This window comes from Lytechinus pictus, chromosome 15 (assembly GCF_037042905.1).
Source record: "Lytechinus pictus isolate F3 Inbred chromosome 15, Lp3.0, whole genome shotgun sequence".
In the NCBI taxonomy this organism is placed as follows: domain Eukaryota; kingdom Metazoa; phylum Echinodermata; class Echinoidea; order Temnopleuroida; family Toxopneustidae; genus Lytechinus; species Lytechinus pictus.
In genome coordinates, this window is record NC_087259.1 from 23,234,003 (window position 1) to 23,251,460 (window position 17,458).

Genomic DNA, 17,458 nt, shown 5'->3' on the forward strand with positions numbered 1-17,458 from the left:
TTGCTGATGAAAATAAAGATGAATCATTATTATGAAGGAAAAATAAACGCTGATCAAAACAAAATGAAATTAATTGGCAGCATTTTGCAGGTCCTGGGGCAAACTTAATTAACACATAGACCAAACCAAAAGAAACAAAACAAACAATTTCGGTTTCATAACTTTTTTCATTTTATATTTTATTCGTCATGCAAAACAATATTCGAACATTGACGTAACGACAGTGTTACATAACAGGGGCCGCGGAAGTTTTCAAAGTGGGGGGGGGGGGGCTTGTTACAACCGATAATGTCGCAGCAACGCATAATGTCGCAGATTGCGACATTATGCCAAGAGCGTCCAACGCATTATGTCGCAGTCAACGCATAATGTTGTAACTTTTCTAACGCATAACGTTACATGTCGCAACGCATAATGTCGCAGCAAATCTCGAACGCATAACGTCACACGTCGCAACGCGTAACAGCGGTATTTTCTTCAGGACTCGAGTTACAGATAAGATATAAAATATGCTTTCACTAAGTATTTTGAGACATGAGAAAGAGAATTAAGTGATTTGGAAATCAGGATTACTCTTTGTATGGATATTTATCGGCTGATTTCGTCTACTGCCATTTTGCCCACTATCACAAGTCATGGTCTAATATCATTTCGTCTACCATTAGTTAGTCAACTATCAACATAGTCCAATAACCATTTCGTCTAATTGCCAGTTGGTCTAATAGCCCTTTTGTTTATTATCATTTGGTCTAATTGTATTTTTTCAATTAGTCAAATATCCACTTACGTCTATGACATTTTGGTCTAATAGCCAATTGGTCTAATAACCACTTGGTCTACTTTCATTTCGTCCATGTTCCATTTGGTCTAACTGCAGTTGGTCCACTATCATTTTGTCTAAACCCATTTCGGCTAATAATCATTTGGTATCGTTGCCATGGCTCCAATCACTATTTCGTCCAATCATCATTTTTGTCCAATAGGCATATTCATTTCATCTTATAACCATAATGGTCTACTGGAACTTGACCCCTACGGTGACTCTCTGTATCATTTAAATGGTCATTACGCCTACCAGGTCCCTCAGAGAGAACCTTAAGCCGTCGGTCCTCTGGTTGCTTGCTTACACGCATTCATGCGTTCTTAGCAATCAGGTAAAAAAAAATCCCCATGTACCATGGACTATATAGGCTAAAATTTACTACTATAGTAGTACTACTTTCCCCTTCTTTTTCCTTTTTCTTTATTTCCCCTTCTTTTTTTATCCGCCAGGATAAGGGGGGGGGGGGAGCCGGGCCCTTTCTCTGGGTCCGCCTATGCCCTGTCGGCGGATGGTAGAGGGTGTTTTTTTTTTGCACGCGATCTGATCTGAACCACAAAACAGGAGTAGTACTACAAGTCGGCAATGATACAGAGAGTCAGAGAGTCCCCGTATAGGGGTCTAGTGCCAGTAGACCATTATGGTTATAAGATTAAATGAATATGCCTATTGGACGAAATGGTGATTGGAGCCATGGCAACGATACCAAATGATTATTAGCCGAAATGGGTTTAGACAAAGTGATAGTGGACCAACTGCAGTTAGACCAAATGGAACATGGACGAAATGAAAGTAGACCAAGTAGTTATTAGACCAATTGGCTATTAGACCAAAAGGTCATAGACGTAAGTGGATATTTTGACTAATTGAAAAAATACAATTAAACCAAATGATAATAAACAAAATGGCTATTAAACCAACTGGCTGTTAGACGAAATGGTAATAAGACGAAATGGTTATTGGAATATGTTGATAGTTGACTAACTAATGGCAGACGAAATGATATTAGACCATGTGATAGTGGGCAAAATGGCAGTAGACGAAATGACAATCAGCCAATAAATATCCATACAAAGAGTAATCCTGATTTCTCGTGTCTCAAAATACTTAGTGAAAGCATATTTTATATCTTATCTGTAACTCGAGTCCTGAAGAAAATACCGCTGTGACATTATGCGTTGCGACATGTGACGTTATGCGTTAGAAAAGTTACGATATTATGCGTTGACTGCGACATTATTCGTTGGACGCTCTTGGCATAATGTCGCAATCTGCGACATTATGCATTGCTGCGACATTATGCGTTGCTGCGACATTATCGGTTGTAACAGGGCTGACCATGCAAAAAATCACAATCATATGGTAATTTTTACGTGTTTGTACACAGTTTTGGAACCCCTCCCCCCGCTTCTGCGGCCCCTGCATAATAAACACACAATAGAAAGCCTTTTAAAAAATGGGGCATGGTGGGCAAATGCCCCTATGCCCCCATTCCCTTGGTGCCATCACTGTTGTCGTCATCACAATTAACTTTTTTTTTTTTTTATTTATGTTTTTATTGATAAATCTTCAACATACAAATCATTTACATCAAATTCCACTATAAAAGTTACAAAAAAAATCAAAAATCAATCAAAATATATACAAGGGATTGGAGTGATCGGAAAAGAAAAAAAAAAAAAAAATCAACAAGGAGAAAGCGGAGTACATGTATATCATTTCATTAAAACAATATCATATTTTTACATGAGCAAGAACCCCTAGAATGAAAACCAATCAGCAACAAACTTTGGCAAAGTTATTAAAAAATAATTAAGAAAGACCATGATGCAAAGCATTAAAACAAAAACCTACTCAGGCTGGAAAGGGCAGAAGTGAGGGAGGAGACGACCAGCCGCCCTCTAACTCTCTCACACGTTCCCCCTCGCCTCGAATCATAGACATACCCTTTATAAAGTTTATATCCTCACACTGACACTCGCACCCCCCCTTCCATCACACACTGTAAGAAACTCCACACTCAAAGATCATTCCCCCCCATCACAATTAACTTACAAATCTGTTACCGAAATCATTTATGCAAATTAACAAGTTTCCTAAATCGATGTAAACATGGTAACCAGAAAAATAGATTTCAAAGGCATGGCCTTATATAAATCCCACTGAAAAAATACAAGTTACTAACTGAATATATATTCATCCTACATAAAAAGAATATGTTATGCCATTCTTTCATATAATTGGTCAGGGATAACTCAATCGTAATACATATAAATTTATATACCAACAACCTTCATCATCATCACCATCATGATAATCATCATCATCATGCAACATCTGCACAATGTTTAGACCATGCATGGACGGCTACCCTGTTTAGGTGCTCCAGCCTTCAAGGAATTCCTTCCCATTTATATACATATAGGTGAAGAGTGACAGATGTAGATAATAAACGCCTTGCAAAAGGACACGAGTGTCGCGGTGGTATTCGAACCCCGGACCTTGTGGTTCAAATGTATGACGACCTATCCACTGAGCCATAACATCTTAACACCACCATCATTAACACCACCAGCACCGCCACCACAACCGCTAGCATCATCATCATTATCATCATCATCATCACCATCACTATCACCATGCATCATCACCATCATCATCATCATCATCATCATCATCATCAACTTCATAATCATCATCATCATCATTATCACCATCATCATCATCATTATCATTTTTAGTTCAGTCACTATTTGCCCGTTATGAAGAAGGGTTAATAATATTGCGCACTCTTTCGCAATGATGACACTCCCACGCCCCCGGGCTCCCACGATCCTTCCACTTGAAATTCCTCCTCGTTCAAACCACATTTATTTTCACAATATTTATAATTAGCCCAAATATAGGCCTACTCTTATGTTAAAAATAGATTGAGAAAGATAGGGAAGGGGTTGATTGGGAGGGGGCGAGGGGGTTCTCCAGATTCAGAAGAAGGAGGGGGAAATGCTTTTGGGCGTGTGTATGAAAAGAGGACATGATTATGTTGAGAGAGAGATAGCGTGAGATATAATAGGTGGATGTGGGAGGTTGTGTGTGTGAGAGAGAGAGTGAGAGAGAGGGGGAGGGGGAGAGAGAGCACGCGCGCGAGAAGAAGGGGGGGGGGGGTGAGATGGGGAGCCAGGAGGGAGAAATGAACGAGAAATTCATATATGCCTACCAAGGTAAAATGAAGAAGACGGCAAAAACGGGGAAAATAACTGAAGTACAATTTTTACTTGATTTTTATTGTTTAAACCTAAAGGGGTACTTCACCCTGATGATAAGTTGGTTTTAATAAAAGTAGAAAAATTCGAAATTTTCTTTTGTGAAGGACTGATGAAATTCAGTTAAAGAATAACGGAGTTAACTTTTAAACTGAGCACATCCTCCAGTGATTCCCCAAATGCTATACTCACTTTTATAAGAAAAAATGTATTTATCACATTCCATAAAAAATGAAACATTGGAATTTGTATACATGATTAATGAAGACGCTACTCGCAAGAGACGCCACAAATTAAAAAGTTTATAGCTTTTTTATTTTTGGTGAATTTTCGACAAACCTTCCCTGTTAGGCCTATCTCTAAGTTTTCCGCTTTCATGAAATTAACATATTCGTCAGGGTGAATCCCCTTTCAAAAGGAAACATGCGATCCATCTGTTAAAGTATATATCCAATCTATTGATTCCTCGGGCTAGTCCACTTGGGGAGGTGTCACGGCTGATATGTTATGATTCGCTATCAAATTCATTCTTATTATCATCTTCTGTCCTCCTCGCCCAAGACTGAAGCTCAGATGTTCCAAAGATGAGGAAGAACACCATTCCAAACATCATGATGACAGCACTTATCCAAAATACAATCTTCCATCCGCGTGGGTCAGTCTGTCACAATTTAGATTACAAACACAAAATATCATTAAATGGTCTAATTTGATTTGATTTCTTTGACATAAATCAAATCTTCCAAATCCATTAAAACAATAATCCGCGTGGGTCAGCCTGCCACAATTAAAAAATATTTATAAAGCGCATTTGATTATTATTGTATGCCATACAATATAATTGTTCAATTTCCATTCTAATTTATATTCTTTAGACATCACTGAATATTTTTTTTTAAAGGGGGCAACTAAATTACACGTCTCAATAAAACAAACAAAGAGATCAACCCCATTGAAATTTCAGAAAAACTTTTTTTTAAGCCGAAGAGACATTTGAAAAGAGTAAGTGAAATAATTTTTAATTGAAGCGTCGAGAACACACTTTTGGTTGATTTGGGTTTAATTACTCATGTAATATATAATGGTACTTTTTCATGAGGGCGTGGGAGGGGGCAAACGCCCTCTTCTACTAATCCTACCCAAATTGCTTATACTGCCATGCCGCATAAGAGTCAAGAGTAAATCCCGGCCGGTCCTAAATCTTGACCATTATTATTTTTTTCAAGTGTTTCAGATCATATGTGTCATAATCAGGTCATGAGGTCTCATGTAATTTTGTAAATTCTCGTCGGTATAGTCCAGTTTAGTTCTCGAAGGATCATAAATGTTAACTTAACTGGGAATTAGGCGAAATGTGTCTCCGACTGATATCGGGCTGATATCTTGCAAATTGGGACAGTTTATTTTAAGAGGGTTATCAAAATTTTGAGCGGAGTCATAAATACAAGGACTTCACGGTTTGCGAATTGGGACAGTTTATTTCAATTTAATGATGTTTTAAGAGAGTTGTCAAAATTTTGAGCAGAGTCATAAAATACAAGGACTTCACGGTTTGCGAAATGTAGCTCATGCAGAAGACAGGAAAACTCAATTTCTTAAGCACAATGCAGATTTGGTGCATACAATATATCTTTTTAACAAAATGTGGTAAATCTTTGAACAATAACTTCTCTGCACTTGTCTTGGGGTAGTTATATGACACAAGAATTAGCTTGCACAGGCGTCGTTATAAAAGTTGTTTTATTTATAAAAAAAATTAAATAATTTTTATTTAGTATCCGCCCCAATACCTACTTCCCAGTCTGATTTGGCGTGTGTACTCTTATGGGTTTGATTTGTTTTCCACCCCGAAAACTTCCGTCGGAAATCGTAAACTTATCAATAACTCGCCTGATCCTCTGTGAACTGAGCGACGAGCAACGGAACCAGAAATCCCGACGTCGTCGCGAACACATTGGCGATGGCGCTGATGATACCAGCGTAGCTAGGAGCGAAGTCGAGTGGACACATAGTTGGCCCAGACATCGAAAGACCATTCATTGAAAGACCAAGGGTGAGAATTACCATTATTGCGGTAGTGTTGCATCCGACGTACCCCATGAGCACGAGAAGGACAGCGGGCGGCATAAAAGCTATTGACATTACATAAGAAGTGCAGGAGATGGCAAATAGGCAGAAAAGGTTTCAACAGGGTACAATGACATTCAACACAGTGGTTATCACGAAATTAGCTTTTAACTATTGCCCAAAGAATGACAAAAATAATGAATATTGAGGATGAGATTGAAGATACAGATGCAAATTAAAAATGATACTGTTGATGCGCTGTTATACAGAACTCGTATAAAAATACAAAACAGTCACAGACGAAAGGTTTTGAAAATGTGTAAGATGTCGTTCTTTGACGGTTTTTGTTTTCTAGACCGAGTAAATTTACTCATGTCAAATTCCATACCCTTTTTTATCCCTAGATATATCCATGTTGATGAAATACATGTGCTATGTACGAGGGTGAATTATCGGATGGTCTAATACCACTTGGTCTACTTATCACTTCGTCCAACTTCACATAGTCTAAACTCATTTCGTCTACAACCAGGTCGTCTAATATCCAATTCGTCTCATTCTCACTTGGTCTATTATCCAATTCGTCTAATGAGCAGTTGGGCTAAAACCATTTAGTCTAATTTCCAGTTGGTCTAACACCACTTGGTCTAATTCTCATTTGGTCTAATTGTCATATGAGGAAAATCATATTATAATCATTACATCACCGCACGCACATTTACAGATTCTAAGTATTGGGTGAACAATAAGTTGGGAACCTTGTAGCTTATAATGGTTGAATGGCAGGGGTTTCATCAGAATAATATTATTATGAGAATGGAACGAAAATATGGTGTAATTGATTGTGTGGATACGTATCTGGTAAACATTTTTATGCCGCTTTCATAATAATTTTTATGCCCATTACGGACGATACTTGAACTTGACGGAAAAAAGTTTAAGGAGATGCCAAAAGTTACAAAGCCATCAGATCATGTAATTTATTTTGAATATTTTGTTAGTAGTCATTCATCTTATCTTCTCATTCTGTTTTTTCTTATTCTACTTCTTCGCCCCACTCTCCTTAAAATGGATGGGGGGGGGGGGCAACGGGAGCGCGATTCCTAAGATTATGAAAATTGTCCCCTACAAAATATTTGAAAAGAAATTGCAGTTTGTATGTGGTAGCAAGATAAGTTTTTTTTCGATGTCGTATGTTTTCTTTTCACCCTTTTCGTTTCTTTCCCTATATTTTTCCGTTTCTCCCTCTTTTACCTTTTCCCTTCTCTTTTCCCCTTCCTTTTCTCTCCCTTTCCTCTTTTTCTCTTCCCTTTCTCCGAAAGGCTTCTGCTTTCCTTTTTCTTCCCCTTCATTTCTCTCCTTTTTTTTTTTTGGGGGGGGGGGACAAGGCCCTCCACCCCCTGGATCCGCGCCTGATGGACCTGATGTCACCTATGTATGTTAGCGACCTTGAACGCTTATTTCTCTCTTTTCTTCTTCTTCTTCGTCTTCTTCTTATTATTTTCCTTCTTCTACATCTTCTTCTACTTATTTTTCTGTATGCTTCTTCTTCTTCTTCTTCTTCCTCTTCTTCTTCTTCTTCTTCTTCTTCACCAACTTTTTTTTAAGTAGGGCTTCTTCATTCAACCTTTGTCATTGTTATTTTTTCGTTATTTATTTTTCGCTTGTTTTTATTTTGTAATCTTTCCCCATCCCCTCTCATTTTTCATTTACATTTAAGAAAATGGATAGGCCTAATATAAGGCCTAAAGCGGACACCATGTAATGCAATATTAAATTTCTACACTGTTCAAGTTGAAAATTAGTGAAAAGGAAAAACACAAACAACATGAATAAACTGTATGTATGATGGCCTAATGGGAATAGCCCAACAAACCATTATCCCAAATGGAAATTAGACCAAGTGGAAATTACATCAACTGCAATATAGACCAAATGAATAATAGATCAAGTAGGATTAGACTTACTAGTATTAGACGAACTAGTATTAGACTAACAGCCAATTAGACGAACTACTATTAGACTAAATGAAATTAGACCAAGTGACAATAAAATACATTAGACGAAATAGCAATTAGATGAAATAAAAATTAGACCAAGTGACGATTAGCCCAACTGGGCATTAGACTAAATGGCTATTAGACCAAGTGGTCATTAGACCAATTGGCTATTAGACCAAGTGACCATTAGACCAATTGGCTATTAGACCAAGTGGTCATTAGAATAATTGGCTATTAGACCAAGTGGTCATTATACCAAATGGGAATTGGACTAAGTGGGTTTAGCCGAATGTTGTAAGCCCATCTGAAGATTAGACCAAGTGGTAATAGACCAACCATCAGTAAACTGCTACGTTTCGGTCAGCATTACTTTAAAAACAAAACAAAACTTGAAATACGAGGAGGGAACTTACCAAGAAATGTTATAAATTTTCTGACTGTTGTAACCCTGAAGTTTGTATGATCAATCAGAAAGTCTGCGAATCGTCCTCCAACTATCCAGACCAACCAGAGAAAAAAGAATGGCACAGCCGCCAAAAACCCAGTCTATAGTAAAGAAAATATTGTACAACTTCTTCAACACCATAAGGTATCATAATAGTATAGCGTTGCTGAATAGACATGTGAAACTGGATTCTCGATTATCGGACTATATGCAGCTCCTTATTCCGAAATTTCATTCATAATTAGTCCATAGATTCATTAATCCGCAAGTTTGTTATTCCAAAAATGAAATAATAGTACACAGCTCCTCGTCATAATATTTAAGGTTACCAAACATTTTCTGTAGAATCTGATTTTTTGAGCTATTTCCCCTATTTTTAGGGTGCTGAATACGAATCTGCTTGTTGCCAAATTTATAAATGCCGTCTTCGACCGTTGCCATGGCAACGGATTAATTTCTCAAAAATAGCATGTATTCCCCTATAAATGGTAGATAAACATGATATAAATTAGCCAATAGATTGAATTCAAGGTTCCAATTAAATACAAATAAAATTCAAAATATTTCAGATCATCAAAATGGTTCCAATTGGCCCGTTGCCATGGTAACGGCTCATTTTTCTTCCAGAAAAGTACAAATTTTGATTTAAAGTTGTAGAATCTGTTTTTTGTTTCATTTTCCCTGCGTGGTGTTAAACATACATGTAGGAGTGATTTTTGCTAAATGTATAAATACACTCTCATTCTATTGCCATGGCAACCAAATAATACCTCATTTGGTAAAAAAAGAAGAAATAACATGGTCAAAAGACAATGGAGAGAAATACAATAAAAGCGACCTACATGTAATCTACATGCGTGGGTTTTTCCAACTCATTTACTACAAAAACTACAGTAAGTGTTATGCATGAGTTTATTGGAATGATAGGAATTGATGTTGCCTTGACAATGCTTGAATTTAAAGATAAATATCAATATTGCAAATTGACCGTTGCCATGGTAACAGCTTATTTTTTTTCTCAGAAAAGTATACATTTGATAAAAAATATTGTAGAATCTGAATTTACTTTCATTTCCCCTAATTATATGATGCTAGATCTATATGTGCTTGTTGCTAAATGTATAAATACCATCTTAGGCCATTGCCATGGCAACCAAATAACATGGGGGGAGATAATGGTGGAAAATACCATGAAAATCACAATCTACATGCGTAAGGTTGGAACCATTAAATATTGAACAAAAAATACAGTATTAAAGTGGTCTGCATGAGTTCATTAGAGAGAAAAGAATTGCTGTTGCCTTGGTAACACTTGCATTTATTATAAATATAAATATGAATGTCGCAAACCTCCCATTGCCATGGTAACATCTTATTTTTCGCAGAAAATTACAAAGTTACAAACAACTTCAAATTTTCCTTTCATTTCCCCTAATTTTAGGGTGCTCAACATCCAGTTGAGGCCAAAAGTTTACATACACCCATGGAATTCAGTGAAATTTGTTCGTTTGCCAAACATCCTAAAATTTACTTCATCTTCAGAAATATAAGTACTACCATGACGAAATTGGTGTCAAATGAAAGAGCATATTAAGCTCTTTCACGTGATTAGGATGCCGCTGGGATTAAAGTAAATATCAGGTGAAATTTTTTTAAAGAAAAATAGTAATATTCGTATAAAATGTATTCTATTGTTTGTTATTATATTTTCAAACATCGTTTCATAGAAATATATAAATGTAAAATCTATGATTTATATTTATACTTTTTCTTTCACAATATGTCACCACTGAACAAAAAGTGTGATCTGAAATGTTTGTGTTGAGAAGTAACTAGCACAAATATGAAATGTTTTTGTCAAGTTTTTATTTTTAAATTGTCTAAAATATGAAGATTTTTTTGGGAAAAATGACAACTAAATATTTTTTAGCTCCTGATGACAAAGCAATGTGATGAAGGGGCATGACATACTCATTTGTTTGATATCAAATTTGTCATGATAGCACAAATATTTCATAAGATTTAGTAGATTTTATGATGTTTGGCGAGTGTCAACTTAAAAAAAAAATCCTGGGTGTATGTTAACTTCTGGCCTCAACTGGACATATGTACTCAAATAAATTATCCAATTACACTCATTTTAATGCTGGACATTTTTTGAAGAAAAATGGTACTTATTCTGCATGAAATCCAGTATTTTAACTCCAAAATGACCGCAGATAGTCATTTTGAGTATAGTGATTTTGGGTGATTTGCGCTTAAAAGTATTAAATATAATAATACGGGGGGGGGGGGGGCATACACTTGATGAATGAAAATTTTAAATGTTTCAGGAGGTGACATAGTCTTGACCTCCTAATCTGAGATTATCTGAGATTATTGCCATAACCAAATTGGCAGGTGGTGTCCATTTTGAAAAAGTAAACTTAGAAATATTTTCATAATTTTGGAAATATATGGATCTATATTATGATATTTCAACAAAACATTGGGTAATCATTAAATATAATTAATCATATTGCACAAGTTTCAGGTCATATTATCAAGGTCTGAGGTATTTTACGATCACCAAAATTTGACCATGTTGTATTATCATCATTGAATCTCATCAAGTTTCTGAAAAGGCAAACCTTTGCGAGTGCGTATATAAATCTATTTCAAGAAAGTTGAACATAAAGGTATTCAACTATCACATCATTGTGCATGAATTTCAGGTTAAAGTTATGGTCACTGAACTTTGACTGTACTGTGGTATCAACATCAAAAACTTTACTTAGGTTTATTAATTTTCAATATAATTAGATATCATGTCACTAGGTGAAGGTCAAGGGTCTTTTGAAGTTAAAAAACCCTTAGGATTCTATTATTAAATGAATGGGTTTTTCATGAAAGTCCCACATTGAGTCTACATTAAAAGATGGAAGAGTTTTACCTTTGTTTTCTCAAAAGGTCAGTTATATCTAATAGGAGGAGGATTATGTCAATTTGCCAAATAAACTTTGGAGTTAAATTATCTTGAACAGCTTGCTATTAAAATGAATACATACATTTTAACATTTATAGCACTTCTCATGTAAACATGCTCAAAGCACTTTCCAATATATTTGTGGGGGCGTCGTGGTCTAGTGGTTAAGACTCTTTATTTTAATCTGAGGGATATGAGTTCGATTCCCAGCCAGGTGTGTTTTCCTTCAGTAAGAAATTTATCCATATTGTGCTGCACTCAATCCAGGTGAGGTAAATGGGTACCTGCAGGAAGTAAGTCCTTAAAAAGCTGTGAGCACCGGATGCGGTAGTCTAGCTTAGCCGGGGTAATATAGGAGCACTATACAAATCCTATATTATTTTATTTATTATTATAAAAATGAATAATTCTACTTTTCAAGTGCTTTCAATACATAAAGTGGTTTGTAAGCTTTAAAACACAATTGTACAGAAGGACATGAACGGATTTTGAATATTGGGACCAGTGAAACTTACGCACTGTTGACCTAAGTTGGGGTTAGAAAAGGGTCTGTAAACAAAAACCCAGCATGATATGTATTGTGGTGTCAGGTTATTAATGGACAAGTAAACAAAGCAATTTTTTCTATAATTCTGTTTTTGACCAGTACCAAGTGAATCTCTTTGAACAAAGGAAACAAATGATCATACTTTCTGGCCGTTGAAATGGTACCGACTGCTCGATTCTGAATGTGCTGTAGTGACTATTATCTAGGCGGCTGAACACCAGTTCAAAGTGTCCCCAAGTGGTTATAAATACGAAGTAAAAAGTAAAGGTCCCAGTACAAAACCATGCGGAACGCCATATTGCAACCCATGACCCTTTTTTTCTTAATGGCTACCGACCGTGATTCGTTTTAAAGGCAAGGTCAGTATGTCAAAGGTAGTTCAGATTTTGATTTCTTGACTCTAAAACCCCCAAATAAATATTTTGAACAACTCTCTTTAAAAATGGAATCACCCCCCAAAGTTGTCATTTTTCAAAATGACAGGCAGCTGTCAGTTTGAATTTTCCATGGCGGTAATCTCTGATTAGGCGGTCAAGTTTATGTCAGTTAACTGTGTGGACTTAAGATTTTAATTTCCTAACCTCAAAAATCCCCAAGTTGCTATTTTAAAAAGCTCATTTATAGCACAAATCAACCCGAATTCCTTTTTTTTTCAAACTGGCCACCAGCAGCCACTCTGTATATTTTAATTATACTATAGTCAATCTCTGTTCAGGAGGTCAAGATCACTTCAACTCATCAAATAGACTTAAGATTTCGATTTCCTTTTCCCCTATCAAACTTATTCTTTATAATATTTTTATCAGCTTTTTAGCAAAATCCACCCAAAATGTCTTTCTAAAATGGTTTCCGGCAGCCATTTCAAAGTTTTTATACGAATTTCATGGTCAATTTTTCTTCATACAATTAATTGTCCAGAAACACATTATACATGAGTGTAATTGGCAAATTAATTTTATCCCATTAACCTTAAGCTTTAAAATATAGAAATTTGTGACCCTTAAATTGGCAGCCACCTTGGAGTTTGAAATTCGGGGTAATTCAATCCAGCAAATAGATGTCACATGTCAATCTCTTAAAAACTTTACCCCTTAATCAATATTTCTGTCAGATTACTAGGCCAAATGGCCCAAAATATTCTCAAAATGGTCTCTAGCTGAATTCTCCCTAATTTCATAAACCCTTAGAAAAATTGGCATACTGGCTATTTTTTTATAAAATTTATTAGAGCACAAATGGTCAAAAACAGATCTTTACACTCCACATTCCTCACTTGAACCTAGGAAGTGATTTGATAGGTCCATATGAGAGCTTGTGCATCACAGACTGTAGATGGTTGGACCATAGGGTGACCGTTTGTGAGCAGAGCCATCAAGGGATTCAGTCGAATGAAGGAAGCTACATCTTGTTTTGAGTTTTTTTTTTGGCAGGTTCATAGTTAAAGAGTGGATGAAGAGGGTGATCTTCTTGCTTGTTTTTTTTCCACCTCTGCTGACACCTATCTTCTGATGTGTGGATGGGCAATACCACACAATACCAGCCAGTAATTGCTCTGCAAGCAGCATTCAGGTCTGCATCAATCTTTGCAGCATGTGATGACCTAAAACGGATGGGGACTGCATACTCAGCAGTCTAGTAGCATAGAGCAAGAGCTGTCGCACGGATGGTTTTGGCATCTGTTCCCATTTTATGTTGGCAAGCTTCTTCAGGATGCTGTTCCTTGCTCCAACTTTAGCCTTTGTCTTGGAAACATGGTTTTTGTAGGTAAGGGAACTGTCTAGGGTGATGTTAGGTAGATTGGCTTACTGGTGTGTTCCAACCATTTTCTATACCATCTGAACCTTAGTTATTGGTCTGCATCTCTGTTTTTTAGGTGAAAAGCACCGAGTTGGGTTTTTTCTGGATTTGCACAGAGATGATTTGCAGCGTAGTAAGGAGTCAGGCCTACCAGAGCATTGCTGAGTGCTTTTTCATCTCTTCAAAGGAATGTTTCTGTGAAGCAATGCAAATGTCATCAGCGTACAGGTATAGCTCTCATTATTTGGTGGATTGGTCATTTGTGTAGATGCTAAAGAGTGGGACGATGATGCTTCCTTGTGGGAGACCTTTTGTGTGTCAGCCATCTGCTACTGGAACCACTGAGATTCACAAAAACTGCTGATTTGAGAGCATGCTCTGAATAATCTGTGTCAGCTTAAGCCTTCCTTTGTCATCTCAAAGACTTTCCTTGTGAGTATTTGATGATTGTGTCATAAGTTGCAATGAGGTCAACAAAGGCTGCTCCAGTTATCAACCCTTTCTCGAAGCCACCATCTCCAATGTACTGTGCCAGATTCAGCAGTTGACTAGTACTGGACTTTCCTGGCCTAAATCCTGCCTGTTCTGGAAAGAGGAGCTCATCCACCAAGGGAGCAATGTGGTTGAGTAGGAGCCTTTCAAAGATCTTGTATGTGTGACAAGGCAGAGATATGGGCCGGTAGCTCTTTGCGTTGGCTGGTTTTTTTGCCTGGCTTGAGTAAGACAACTACCCTTGATTTCCTCTATAAGTTTGGCATTGTGCTTTCACTCAGACAGTAGTTTAGTATGTCAAGCAGCCATTGGAGTGAAACAGGTCCAATATGTTTCATCTGCTCACAGATCGAGGACATCATCCAATCCAGCTGCCTTGCTGATCTTCATTGCTTTGACAGCATTGCACAAGTCGTTCATGCTGAAAGGTCTTGTGAACTCAGATGACTCTTGGCAGGCTGTCCGCACACTTTTAGGTTGGATCTTCGCGGGTGATTATGAGGGTTACCTTGGCTGTTCACTAGAAGCTGGTTGGCCACTTGGCCGGCGGTAACTTGGGACCTAGATTGGGACTTTGTAGAGTCATTCCCAAGGATCCGAATCTGGTGTTTCTGCCGGCCCTTAGTATAGCTTGTACGGCATTCTTGTGGAATATTCTTCCTTGATGATTTCTTCAGCAGTTCTAAAAATATGTCGTAATGAGTAGGGAGTGCAGGGAGGTTCTGAAGATATGTATCCAGATCTATGCCAAACTGCTCACAGTTTACTTTCTTCAGGTTGAAAGTCTGCAGAAGGGAACTTTGCGAGGAGTGATGTTTACCACGGCATCAGGCCATTTGCAACATTGATATAATTAAATTAATTAACCAATACCAAGCAGCATCAACAAGAATATCAATGTTAAGCAACCTACATGTACGTGTATACTTTGGTGGAAATGAAAGAAAAATCGGACTCTACATATTTTTATTAAAACTTTTTCTGGTGTAAAATGAGCCGTTACCATGACAACAGGTAATTTGCAACATTGATATTTATTAATAAAATCAAGCGTTGCCAAGGGAACATCAATTTGTATCCTTCTAATGAATTCATGCAGAATAATTACGTAATTTTGGTTTTGGTCATGTAGATTAGTTCGTTTTTACTGTACATCCCACCATTACCTTTTTCAACATGTTATTTTTTACCAAATAAGTTGGTATTTGGTTGCCATGACAATGGTCTGAGATGGTACTTACATATTTACCAACAAGCATATTTATTTTTAGCAACCTAAACTTAGCGGAAATGAACGAAAAAATGTGACTTTATGTTTTTATCAAAATTTGTTCTTTTCTGAGAAAAATAAGATGTTACCATGGCAACGGGCCATTTGCAATATTGATTTGTATCTTTAAATTCAAGCATTCTCAAGGCAACATCAATTCCTATCATTCCAATAAACTCATGCATAACACTTACTGTAGTTTTTGTTCTAAATGAGTGGGAAAAACCCATCGCATGTAGATTACATGTAGGTCACTTTTATTGTATTTCTCTCCATTGTCTTTTTTTACCATGTTATTTCTTTTTTTTTTATCAAATTAGGTATTATTTGGTTGCCATGGCAATGGAATGAGAGTGTATTTATACATTTAGCAAAAACCACTCCTATGTTTAACACCCTAAACGAAGGGAAAATGAAACAAAAAACAGATTCTACAAATTTATATCAAATTTTTTACTTTTCTGGAGGAAAAATGAGCCGTTACCATGGCAACGGGCCAATTGGAACCAATTTTATGATCTTAAATATTTTTGAATTTCATTTGTATTTAATTGGAACCTTGAAATCAATCTATTGGCTAATTTATATCATGTTTATCTACCATTTACAGGGGAATACATGCTATTTTTTAGAAATTAATCCGTTGCCATGGCAACGGTCGAAGACGGCATTTATAAATTTGGCAACAAGCAGATTCGTATTCAGCACCCTAAAAATAGGGAGATAAGCACAAAACATCAGATTCTACAGAAATTTTTTGGAATTCTTACTACTTGCCGCCTACTATAAGGTTTGGTATTCCGAAGCTTGGTTAATTCGAAAACGCAGTAATTTTTTTTTTCTCTCCTCAGGTTCGTTAACTCGTTGACGAAATAAAGTTAGTTTCTGAAATATCATTAGATTCTAGTCACCGCTCTGTCCATATCAGTGACATCATCCCTCTCTAAATGTTTTATGAGCAGATTTAAAAAAAAAAGGCATAATAGGCCTACCTGTTTGATATCAAAATGGAGCACAGCTTTCAGATAAATAGGTAGATTGGTCATAAAGAGATATATGATCCACAAATGACTAAAAATTGCGACGCACACAGCTAATACAGGCCCTGATGTAAGGATAGATTTCCACGGATACGTTTCAGGTTTCTTGAAGAGAAATGATGATGATAAAAAGAAATCGACTGTTATTACTATAAAAAAAAAAAGAACAACATCTACTACTACTACAAGAACCACAATGAAAACAGGTGAAACGCTGTAATTCATTCCTAGCAGAATCTTCGTCGGAGGCAAAATGACAAAAGGAGGCAAAAGTTTTATACTATTGTAATGTTAAATTACTGCTATCGTTCCAATCTTCATTCTTGACTTACCCTGCTTTCAAGGCGTAGATTTTGTTCAATATAATTTCGTTCTTTTGGTGAGATTCGAGGATGAGCCGACGGTGATGGGTACACGAGAAACACCCAGGCGATGGAACATAGTAGACCAAGTGTTCCTATTAGAGAGAGAGAGAGAGTTTAGGAATCTTACTGATAGAATTCAGTTTGTTACCGTAAATGAATCAGAGTCTCCAACAAGGTAAAGGTAAAGGTAAACTTTATTTCCAAATCAATTCAAAGTATTCGATAAAAACATGTAATCACAAATCAATAGAAATGTACAATAATAGGTTAAAAAGACAGCAGAAAACATAACAAAAGTACAATTTAACACACACAAAAAACAAAAAATTGACACAAGGCCAGTTGCCTGTTGAATTCCATAAGGTAGTCTTCTTGGCCCTCTGCTAT

At 36.6% G+C, this 17,458-nt stretch overlaps 1 protein-coding gene across 1 annotated transcript in view; it reads right to left on the reverse strand.

Annotated features, from left to right (window-relative positions):
- Positions 1-2,380: 2,380 nt before the first annotated feature.
- Positions 2,381-17,458, reverse strand: part of LOC129277927 (sialin-like) — a 36,799-nt gene continuing 21,721 nt past the window's right edge. The window contains exons 6-10 of the mRNA XM_064110530.1: positions 17,039-17,163; positions 16,659-16,811; positions 8,564-8,696; positions 5,974-6,215; positions 2,381-4,744 (exon numbers count right to left, since the gene is read on the reverse strand). Of these exons, the coding sequence (XP_063966600.1) occupies positions 4,589-4,744; positions 5,974-6,215; positions 8,564-8,696; positions 16,659-16,811; positions 17,039-17,163 (809 nt within the window). The 3' untranslated portion in view covers positions 2,381-4,588. The remainder of the gene's footprint in view (positions 4,745-5,973; positions 6,216-8,563; positions 8,697-16,658; positions 16,812-17,038; positions 17,164-17,458) is intronic.